Source organism: Ictalurus furcatus, chromosome 19, assembly GCF_023375685.1.
Source record: "Ictalurus furcatus strain D&B chromosome 19, Billie_1.0, whole genome shotgun sequence".
Lineage (NCBI taxonomy): Eukaryota > Metazoa > Chordata > Actinopteri > Siluriformes > Ictaluridae > Ictalurus > Ictalurus furcatus.
The window spans coordinates 4,515,145-4,527,621 of NC_071273.1; the positions used below are offsets into that span (position 1 = coordinate 4,515,145).

The following is a 12,477-nucleotide window of genomic DNA, read 5'->3' on the forward strand; positions in this document are numbered from 1 at the left end:
TTGATCCTGTTCTCAACTTCAGCTCTGTGTTACTATATGAATGTATTTGAGTCAGTGGGTTTACTCATAGACATTCTTTATTTATTATAACATGTGGAATAATACGAGACCATTGTAGGATCTTAGTGAAAAAACTACTGAGGAAAACTACATGGTTTTAATACTGTTCATCTATTGAGCTGCTTCTGTAACACAGATCTGGCAACCGTGTTCATAGCAGCTAGACAGAGACGTACTAAACAAACATTCACAGACAGAATAAACACTATTTCAGCTTTAAGAACAATAAAAACAACAACAAAAGTATTGTCACTGTAGCTTGAAATTTTTGTAAGTATCTTTACCACAGTTTTTTGTTTTTATTAAAAAATCTAATTTGATTTATTTAACTGTTCACCTTTTCAGTCCTATGGCATTAACTTCTGATTTTAGTTTCCAAACTCCATTTTTGAGATCATTTTGAAATAATTTCATTTTTGAGATAATTTCACTGCTGCTTTTAAACCCTGCAGCTCTCACACATTGCATTTAGTTTGTGTCCCAGGTGCAGTTCGTGTGATTAGTTACAATGTTTTAGTAAATTTCACAGTAATTTCAGACACATTGCAGTCGCATCAAGTCACGTTCTGTGCTGCAGTTTCTCACATATGTACATCTGACCCAAAGACTCTGTGACAAATCATCAGTGTGCAGTGAAAATAAACAATATTCCTCCTCAGGACATTGATGATGAACCTAAAACTTCTGTCTCAATATTAGAGAATGTGTCTTACTGAGGAGCAGGTCATGCAACTCTCAGAGAGATGATCTTACCCCAGTATCTCCAGTTTACAATGAGGATTCTCCAGTACAGCAGAGAGACTCTTCCCTCCTGAGCCTCCTACATTATTAAAGGACAGATGCAGTTCTCTCAGGTGTGAAGGGTTTGATCTCAGCGCTGAAGTCAGAGCAGCACAGCCTTCATCTGAGACACCACAACCACACAACCTGTACAGAGACACAATGACACTCTTCATCAACAGATTTTTATCTTGGTTTACTTGCTATGATGATGACGTGTCTTTCATGTTGGACTTCCTGCTCTCACTTGACCAATCAAAAGACATAATTATTACTGACCAAAACATTACAACTGTTCAGTGGTGCGCTTTAAAAAAAAAAAAAAAACGGTACAGGAAACCTGCAGGATTTTCATTTTTCTGCAGGATGTTTGCTGTTATCCTAGGATGATGATATCCTGCAGGACACATTGATAAACTGTGCAGGATTCTCCTATAGGGTTTAGGATGGAGCAGTACAATAGAAACATGCAGGAATTTCCGCATGCAGGAAAACGTCTGGGTTATGCATGTAACCCTGTTTCCTGAGGAGGGAACGAGATGTTGCGCTTAGCATAACAATATGGGAGCGCCCTTGTGTGCATGACCGGTATCTGAAGCTTATGTAAAATCATGCCTCTACTTATAAACCTGCCATGATCAGGTGATGTGGCAATTAAGCACATCGCATGATATATATGGCACCTGTGAACCATGCTGCCAGCCTCTATTATTTGAAGTGAAGACGCAATTCACAGGCCTGCCCTGGTATGACAAAGCTACGCAACATCTCGTTCCCTTCTCGGGGGCACAGGGTTACATGCGTAACCCCGACGTTCCCTTTCAAAGGGAACTTCAACGTTGCGTTTAGCATAACAGTATGGGAACGAGAATACCCACTCTGTCATAATGAGGGTACCGCCTGTTCAAAAAGACCCAAGCCCGAGGGTCACTGCAAGACACTCGAGCCCGGGGTGGAATGAATATCCAGGCTGTAATAATGAATGAATGTCTGGGGCGTAGACCACCCTGCAGCCGCACACACATCCTGCAAGGATACCCCTTTGAACAAAGCCTTCAAGGAGGCGACCGGCCTAGTGGAATGAGCTCTTATGCTCAGAGGCGTCGCGAGACTGCGTGTCGTAAACCCTAGAGATTGCTTCCACTATCCAAGTAGAAATGCGCTGCTTTGACACAGCATCACTTTTCCTGTCTCTGCCAAAGCAGACCAGTAGCTGCTCTGACTTACACCACTGGCCGGAGCAGTGGACGTAAGTACAGAGAGCCCTTACTGGACACAGCAGGTGCATCCTCTCTTGTTCCGGTGTGAGGAACAGAGGAGGGCAGAAAGCCTGCAACACCACAGGGTGGGCAGCCGATGTAGGCACTTTAGGAATATAATCCGGCCGAGGATACAGGAAGGCCTTGACCAATTCAGGGGCAAAGTCAAGGCAGGAAGGGGTAACAGAGAGAGCTTGTAGATCTCCTATTCATTTGAGAGATGTCAGGGCCAGTAGAAGAGCTACCATCAGAGTCAGAAGGTTCTCAGAGGCTGACTTTAGGAGCTCAAATGGGGCCCCTGACAGACCTTCCAGGACCACAGAAGGTCCCAGGAAGTTATGCGTAGCCTGCAGATGGGCCTCAGCCGTCTGACACCACACATGAACCTCGAAGTCAGAGGATGTTGCCACACAGAGGCTCCATCAACAGGGGCATGGCTGGCCGAAACGGCGGCCAAGTAACCCTGATTGTAGAAGGAGCCCAGCCTGCTGAGAAACGTTCTTGTAAGAACTCCAGGACTGTAGCTATTGCGCAGTTTACTGGGTCTACAGTGGATCCCTGTGGACGGGAATCTCCCAAGGAATGCCATCTCGCTGGGATATTATCTCTCAGAACCATGTTCGAGCTGGCCAAAAAGGTGCTACTAGCAGACTGTCTTGGCGAACCTTCACTAGAGCTTGTGGGAGCAGAGCGATGGGGGGAGCAGCATACAGATGTGACCTCGGCCACATGTGTGGACTCCACCCCAAAAGTCTCCCAAGATCCAGCTTTATCTTGCTCAGTGTTGATAGGATTGACACTACGCATGTTGGGGATAGAAACACCCTCATCGTAGTAGAATCCTATAAGCCCTAGAAAAGTTGTCCACTGCACCGGGGAAAGCATACTTTTCTGAGATTCAACCTGAGCCCCAAGCTCTTCATGTGGGCGAGAACAACATCTTGATTTTGAACTACCAGTCCCCTGGATTGGGCTAGAATTCACCAGTCGTCCAGGTAGTTTGGTACACAGATGCCCTGGAGTCCCAATGGAGCCAGAGTGACATCCATCCGGGGATCTATAAGAGATCCCCCGAACCTGAGACGGCTGGCTGCCTCGGCAGTGGCCCAGATCCGCGAGGCTCTGAAACCTGACTCGCTTCAGCTTCCGTTTTTTTTTTTTCTTGAAGAGCGCGAGTCGCGAGCCGAGCTGCTTAATGTAGGCGTTACCATGCACAGCCTCTCGAGGCTGCCATCGCATACTACACCGCTAACACTCCACCCAGAAAGTGTGCACTTTTCCCCGTGATGAAACGGGAGCAAGCCTTAACACACTTCTTGAACTCTTTCTCGCTCATTACTCACCTCTCTTTTCCTCTAAAAAAGGGATAGAAAAGTTCAGAGATTTTGAGAAAATATCGAGTAGAAATGAAGCGTTTTTGTCACACAAACAACAGACATGCAGTCTCGCTGAAGATAATAAGGCTGGCGGCGTGGTTCACAGGTGCCATATATATATATCATGCGACACTCTTAATTGCCACGTCACCTGATCATGGCAGGCCTATAAGTAGAGGCATGATTTTACACAAGCTTCAGATACCGGTCACGCGCGCAAGGCGTTCATATACTGTTATGCTAAATGCAACGTCAGTAGTTATATCATACACTTTCTGTCAAACTGTCAATCAAAGTGTTGTGTGTGATAATTTATGACCCTCTGTGCTTCCCTGACTGGCAGGTCTGTAGGGGTGGTGAGGAGGGTAACCCTATGGAGTTCATCAGCTGGTCAATCTGGCTCCTTTGTGTCTGGGGGGGTTGTGGGGAGGTGTGTGTTGGGGGGAATAGACCCCCTCCCAACAAAAGGTGTTTATGTTAATGAGTTTGGTTTTTGGTGGGGTGAAATACGTCTGAAAAGAAATAATGTTTTTAATATGGGGCTGTGTTTATGTTACTTTGTGGCGTTATTTCGTTTGTGTAAACACATTGTTAGAAAAGCATGATGTTTGAATGTGTACATATATGAGTAGAATATTTGTTTTGTGAAATAAATGAAAACAATTGTTGATTATGTTTTTTAGGGATCCCGGTTTACCTTTGAATAAAAAGTTTAGGAGTTAAAGCGTCTTTTTTTAAAAAAGAATCTGTTTAAAAAAGAATCTGTTTAAAATAATCGTTTGTATTACATACATTCTAAACACAAACCTTTAGGATGTAAAAAATGATCAAAAGAGCTGTTTAAAAAGAATCCGTATTACTAGGTTTCCGAAAAAAAAAAACACATAAAAACTTTAGGAGGTAAAAATGGTTAAAAGAGCTGTTTAAAAAGAATAGCACCTATTACACGGCTTCTAAACAAAGATCCTTACGAGGTAAAAATGTTAAAGTGCTGGCTAAAAGAATCTCCGTAATGTTTAAACTAGGAGAGAAGTATTTTCCAGAGATGTCTTCCAGTCGCTGTGTTAAGCAGTAATGAAGTTAAACGGAGACGCCTCACTCTCGCTAAACCCCGCCCACACATACGCGTTTTCAGACACGCCTCTCTCTCTCTCTCTCTAAACACACCCATTCACATGTTTTCATCGTAGCCAGTACGTTCTGTCAAAATGTCAATCACGGCGGTAGAACTAGAGGGCTAATTTATGGCCTCGTCCTTGACAGGCCTGCGTTTCTCTAGGAGTGCTTAATTTATGGCTCTTTGTTTCTTCCTGACCAAAGAGTTTTTTATGACTGGGGGGTCGTGGTGTGATCCTACAGATTGTTTATGATAATGAGTGTCTGCGGGGGTGTTAATTGCTTTACGACACACCCTACAATAGGTATGCTTTATGTTTAAAAGTAGGGTCAGTTACGCAGAAGTCTCTAAGATCGCGGCCGTGTATCAGAGCGCTGTGTAATTTTAGGCGAATCGTCGATTCTCGTTTTAACTCACCTTTAAAGCTTTATATTTTATTTTTGAGAATACTTCAAAGAGGAGATGGCTGTCTGTCGTAACAGTAAGTGTTTTGTTTTTATTATTATTATTATTATTATTATTATTATTATTATTATTATTACACATAGTTAAGAATGTTTTTATTTATAAACGAATTTATGGGTTTATTGTGGTGAATAAAACAGGTATCTAACGCTACAGGTGATGATGATATTGTGTCTATCCCGGACATCGTAGACGAAATCAGGTTTCTGAACAAGGCAAGCGGTATGTGCGTTGTTATTCTTTATAATTGTTCGATCCTATGTATGATGTGTATGTGTTTAATGCTCTTACTTCTTTTTTTCACAAAGGGTCGAACACAGAAGTCCCGCGAGTCAGGTTTGAAAACCCCGTGCTGGGTAAGATCTGTAATAACGAGATATTTATCTGATATGTTTAAAAAGTGGTTTAAGATGTTTTCTTACGTATTGTGTTCGTTTGTTTACTGTTCAAGGCTTGTCAAATCTTGTAGATAAGATCGCTGCACCCGAGTTCAAAAATAGTGCTGCGGTTTCCACTGAACGCGGTATACCAACGAGCTCTGGAAAAGCCAAGCGTAAAACAGTCGCGCAGGTCCACAGCGCGGGTGTCGCTACGTCTAAACGTAAACGATCAAGATCTCCCCCACGATCGACAGACTGTGTGTAGCATGTATTTTTATTTTTTTATTTTATTTTTTTAAAGAGTGTTTCATCATCCTAATTAGTGCCGGTATCCTAAGCAATGTTTTGTGTTTTTTTCCCCAAACAGAGTCAGCTGTGAATGAACCGAGCACTATAGACTCTTGTTTGAACTGGAATCAGGAGCTGTTAGATTCGTGGGACGCATGTGTATTTACCCCGGTTCCCGGAGACGATCTGCCTTCAAACCAAGAAGCATTTGGTCGCGATGCTACTGATGTTATAGACAATAACAGAGACTCGGTGGAGGTGATACGAACCGGGTTCAAGGCCATCGAGGACCGTATTGCTGGTTTTGAAAAGACTTTTGCCAGCGTCACCGAGCGTCTGGACATTATAGAGAAGAATCAGCGTCTTTATAATCAAAGTCTTGTGGAAACTTTACAAAAACATACCATCACACATAAAGAAATCATAGCAAACCAGAGGCGTCTTATTGGGGAGATTCGTCGCGTTGATCACAATCAACACCTGACGGCGGAATTGTTAAAACAGTTTGTACAGTTAGTTAAAAACAAGAAACTCGGGTGAGTTGTACAATAAGTATTTTATACCCCTGTGTGTGTGTGTGTGTGTGTGTGTGTGTGTGTGGTGCGTTTACTTGCTGGTGTGTATCTGGTTTACTGTGTGTGATTTTTACTAGTTTTTGTTTCAATAATAAAAATGTCAAAGCGGTGTGGTGAAAACTCGTGTAATCTGGGAGCTGCAATTAAATTTAGAAGATGCGACGACGATGGTCTGTGTACTTTTGAACAGCGTTGCAATACAGAGACGTTACAGGGTTTAATTCGGACAATGGAGGATCTGAATAGACAGCAGTCTACCACCGATACTTTGTTGGACTTATTAAACATTGTTAGATCAATGGCTGAGGTTCAAACAGAGCTGCTGCCTAATTCGTTGTTAGACATCGGTTCTAATTCGTTGTTAGACAGCGATTCAAATTCACAGCAGGTGGGGTGCGGGTCGGACAGTCAATCGTTTAATCCTTCGGAAGCAAATTTTGGGTTATCCGAAGCCGCTATTGAGTCTATCGTAAGAGAGGGTGGGTCTGTTGGTGATTATACGGTGGTACCGAGACGCAGATTTAATGGTTTGGAGATACGGCGTCGTATAAACATGCGTGTGATAACCGCTCCAGACCTGGCAGCGTACGCTATATTTCTGCATGATATCATGTCTGAAATAGTGTCGTTTTCCAGACTGCTGGCCGGCGATGGGGGCTTAATCAACATTACCTTGAGAGGCCCTAGTCTACCCTCTGACGTTAACGCTGTCTTGTCACCTGACAACGATTACGATTTGCACATATTCACACAACAACTAGAGAACATTATGCAGAGTAATTCTGACGTACGGGCTGATGAATGTCTAGATCTGTACGTGTCTATAGCTCGCGGTAAACACGGTGGTGCTTATCGAAAGATACGTGATTTAGCTCATAACGAGGTGATTGCCAGAAACAGAATGAATCTGTTCTGTCCCAACAACATATCTAACAATCTGTGTTTTGCGATCTGTCTGTCCCATTTTCTACAACCGCATGCGTCATGTGGTGAACTCGAGTCGTTAGCAGCGTCTCTACAGAAAACTGCAGGGTATTCGGTACAACAAAAGATAGGGTTTAATGACATCACACGATTTGAACGGTTGTTACATGTTAAAATAGTGGTGTTCCATAGGACATGTTCTGGTCTGTTGGAACACTTTACGAACAATGACGAGCCTCATAATAAGACCGTGTTCTTGTATTTACACAACGAACATTATTTCTTGATTAAGAACCTAAAAGCATTCATCGGTACACCATACGTGTGCGAATACTGCTATCGTGGTTTTACTAGCCGCAGAGACCACAGGTGTAAATACGTTTGCGATGTATGTAATGCACCTGATTGTCATAAATACGCTGGCAAAACGAGGCAATGTCACGATTGTTTGCGGTACTGCAGATCAACCTACTGTTACAACGCGCATAAACAAACGCAAACAGGACAACAGTACGCTCAGTGTGATGTCACTAAATACTGTCAGAAATGTAATAGGCGATATCACGTCAACGGAGCAGTACCAAAAAAACATGTGTGCCCTGCAGAACACTGTATCCATTGTAAAGCTGAGTTGGTTAATGACGGAGTACACCAATGTTTCATACAGCCGATAAAAATGGAACCACCTAGCGACAAATACATTTATTATGATTTTGAGACACAACACACGGACGGTAAACACGTGGCAAATTTCGTATGCGCCATTACATTTAAAGGGGAAGAGTTCACAGCCGCTGGTACAGACTGTATAGATCAACTTGTTAAAAAGTTTAGACAGCCTCATTATCAGAATTACACATGGGTTGCACACAACGCTTCAGGGTTTGACAATTTTATACTATTGGAATATTTTGCAAAAGCAGGGCTAACACTCCAAATTACTATGCAAGGCTGTCGGATCATCTTAATGTATGATAAGACATTCAAGCAACGTTTCATCGATAGCTACTCTTTCATCCCTATGCGTCTGTCCATGACATCCGCCGCGTTAAATCTAACCTGTGCTGAGAAAGGTCATTTTCCACATCTGTTCAATAGAACCGAAAATGAAGACTACGTAGGCCCATACCCTGATAAGCATTTCTACGGCTATGAGACAATGTCTGACAAAGAGAGGGCTCTGTTTGATGAGTGGTATGTTACGGTGTCGGGTAAGGTTTTTGATTTAAAAAAAGAGCTCGCCATGTACGGCAAGAACGATGTCGTTTTGCTCCGTGAGGCATGCATGAAGTACCGTGACGAATTCATACAATGTACCAAACTCGACCCATTCAGATACACCACTTTAGCAGCGTGCTGCATGGCCGTGTATAAAACCCACTACCTACCAAAAGACACACTAGCTCTGACCCATAACAATGCATACACAAATCAGAACAAGACATATTCAGCCGTTTCCATTGAATGGCTTGAATATGTCAAAACAACACGAGGCGTGAACATTCAGCACGCTTTAAATCATGGAGAGATGGTGATTGGAAAATATCATCTCGATGGTTATTATGAAAAGGATGGTGTCAAATATGGTTTCGAATTCAACGGATGCATGTTTCACAGGCACGAATGTCGTTATAATCCAAACCATTTACATCCGTTATCAAAAGTGCCCTACGGTTTGCTCAGAAGACAGTTTGATGATAAGGTCGAAATTTTGGAAAAGGCGTATGGTCTCGATGTTGAGGTGATGTGGGAATGTGATTGGAATAACGCTAAACAGAACGATGTCGCTGTAATGGCGTTTATGTCCACTTACATACATCCTGAACGATTGAAACCACGCAACGCGCTATTCGGTGGTCGTACTAACGCGTACAAATTGTATCACAAAGCCCACAATAGTGAAAAAATACGATATGTCGACTTTACAAGTTTGTACCCCTTTTGCCAGGCCAAAAAATGTTACCCCATAGGACATCCACAAATAATTTTCAAGGATTTTGAACCTCTTGAAAATTATTATGGGTTTGTCAAGGCTACAGTACTGCCACCGCGAAAACTGCTTCACCCCGTCCTTCCCTATAGGACCGGTGGTAAGCTTATGTTTCCACTTTGTCGTACATGCGCCGAACATCAGAATCAGACAGACCCGTGTGGTCATACTGATGAGGAAAGAGCTATTTCAGGGTGTTGGGTCAGCATAGAGCTGTTAAAAGGTGTGGAAAAGGGTTATATTGTAACGAACGTGGACGAGGTGTGGCATTTTCCACAACGGTCAGAAACTTTGTTTTGTGATTATGTTAAAACATTTTTACAATATAAACAAGAGGCCAGCGGTTTCCCCGCACACGTTATGACAGACGCAGACAAGGAATCCTACATCTCAGACTACTTTGAGAAAGAGGGGATTAAGATGGACGCCGGTAAGATAAGTCGCAATCCAGCACGGCGTTCTATTAACAAACTTCTGCTGAACTCACTTTGGGGTCGTTTCTCCATGCGTGAAAACTTGCCGTGTACAGAGTTAATTTCGGATCCGGAACAATTTACACAGCACATATTCGGTGACGGGTATGATGTTAAACACTTTTCCTTCGTTTCAGACAGCGTGGCTCTAATTCAGTGGTGTTATGCGGATGGGAAAGGGGGGCAGACTCGCGACATCAACATCTTTCTTGGGGCTTTCACAACAGCTCATGCCCGTCTAGAACTTTACGAATTAATGGACAAATTGGGTGACAGGCTGTTGTACAGTGACATAGACAGTGTGATCTTTACATCTAGAGAGGGCGACTGGGAACCTCCGTTGGGCCCCTATCTCGGTAATTTAACTGACGAGGTTGGAGCTGGTGATCATATTGTAGAATTTTGTTCAGGCGGCCCGAAAACATACGGCTACCGCACTGCGAAGGGTAAGGTTTGCATGAAAGCCAAAGGTGTCACGCTCAACGCAGTAAATTCAAAAGCCATTAGATTAGACACCCTGATTGGACTTGTCGATCACTACGTCGTGGGGGAGGATAATAGTCGTCATATACTGGCATACACAGATACCATTGTACGTAATAAAAAACAATTCACACTACACAACAGGTCAGTTGTTAAAAAGTTTAAGGTTGTGTACAACAAACGCGTACTGCTCCCAGATTTCACAACGATCCCATATGGCTTCTGACAATCTCTTTGGACATAGGGGTGTGCGAGACACAGAGGGGTTTGATTTCCGATTACATCACCCTTTCTCGTGTGTGATAAGCGGTCCTTCAAACTCGGGGAAGTCATATTTTGTAAAAATGTTGTTGCAAAATGCTGTACATTTGATTTCTAAAAAAATTGAAAATATTGTGTATATTTATGATTGTTGGCAACCGTTGTATGATGAATTGTTGAAAATGTACAAAATAAAATTTGTTGAAGGATTACCACAGACTCTGAATGATGATGCTCTGTTTCCGGCCAACGCGGTTAATTTGTTAATCCTCGATGATCTGATGAAAGAGGCCAGCGGGAGCAACGAAGTGGAGAAGGTCTTTACCCAATATGTACATCATAGAAATCTTAGCGCTATTTATATTGTGCAGAATTTATTTTGCCAAGGGAAATCCAGTAGGACCATCAGTTTAAACACAAATTATCTAATGTTGTTTAAAAATCCCCGAGATGCTAATCAAGTCAGTGTTCTAGGAAGACAAATGTATCCCGGCAACACAAAATTTTTTATGGAATGTTATCGAGACGCAACCAGCAAGCCTTTCGGGTATCTGCTGATTGATTATAAAACAAAAACTCCCGAACACTATCGGCTCAGAACAGATTTACTTGCGCCACACCCTGTGGTATATCTCCAGAAAAGAAGATAGCGATATGTCTGCCAGACTTTGTAGAAACCTGCCGCTTTTAAAAATATTATTAAAAGCGTCACCCAAACAAAGACGGATTATTTTACAAACTGCCACAGACGAGCTCATTGCGACATTGTGTGAAGTAGCTCTTAACGTTCTCTACGGCAATATACCTCTCACATCTCAACAATACCAGAAGCTCAGAAAAAGGAAAAGCGTGATCAAATTTGTAGCGGATAAGACTGTTGGTGTTAAAAGAAAGAGACGTGTGATAAATCAACAGGGGGGCTTTCTTCTACCGCTCTTAAGCGTGGCTATCCCTTTCATTTCCAGCCTGATTGCATCTAGATAACAGAGGGAATGGAGCACGCAGAGAAAATGTTTTTAGTCCCGCAGCACCAGTTGGACAAACTAAAGACCGGGACAGCACGCGAATCTATTCAACAAATCGTGGAGAATGATTTGGACATTGCTATAAGAAATATCTTGCACCGCTCTGACTTGGACAGTTATGAAAAAGCGAAGCTGTACACAAACGTTTTACAGCGCTTTTTAACAGTCGCTAGACAAGGGGACCGTGAAATCAGCACATTAACATTGACGACTATGCAGACTGAGCATCCTGAACAAGAAAAGCCGTCTGCGCCACCCGGCGTAAACCACCAGGACGGTTTAGATAACGTAGCGGCGGATATTTTGAAGAATATTCCGCAGAGGAGTGTAAAAAACGCTCGCTACATTTTAGATAAGATGTCTAAAATGAAAGATGTCACATCTTGGGACGATTCGGGGGAGTTTGTGTTTAAGGGTAGAACTATTCCCGGCTCACATATGCTCGATTTAGTTAAAGGCATCACGGCTCCGCAAAAGATTTCCGATGCCCGAAGACCTGTCGGCTGGCTCGAATTTCTGGAGGCTTTTGCTACTTTAAACATACCATACTCAACGGTGCCAAACCATTATGTCAGACACGCAATTAAATCTTTCAAAACCAAATCGACTTCGCCTATAACCAATTCGTCTAAGAGGCGTAAAAAGCAGAAAATACTTCCGAGCACACCATCAGCAAAATCAAATTATTCAGATGGCCCTGTATTCAAATCACCCACTCTTGACACGAGTCAGTGGCTACGTTTTTAAACCATGAGTTTTCTTTTGTTTATGATCTTGTTATTATCTGTATTGCTGTATGTGGTGTTTGTATAACAATAATAATAATAATGATGTTAATAATAATAATAATAAAGAGTCAAAAAAGAAGAAGAAATCTCTTTTCTTTGTTTTTATTGAAAATATCTAGTGTTAGACATAAACATTTCACCTGTCTGAACACAACGAATACATTTGAAAACATTTTCATTACAAAGACCTTTTTTTAGTTTTAGTTTTTTCATAAATGCTGACACCATCTTGT

General features: G+C 42.4%; 1 protein-coding gene across 1 annotated transcript in view; it reads right to left on the bottom strand.

Moving 5' to 3' along the window:
* Window positions 1-439: 439 nt before the first annotated feature.
* Window positions 440-12,477, bottom strand: part of LOC128623000 (NACHT, LRR and PYD domains-containing protein 12-like) — a 140,970-nt gene continuing 128,932 nt past the window's right edge. Inside the window, exon 12 of the mRNA XM_053649826.1 lies at window positions 440-987. Within this exon, the coding sequence (XP_053505801.1) occupies window positions 810-987 (178 nt within the window). The 3' untranslated portion in view covers window positions 440-809. The remainder of the gene's footprint in view (window positions 988-12,477) is intronic.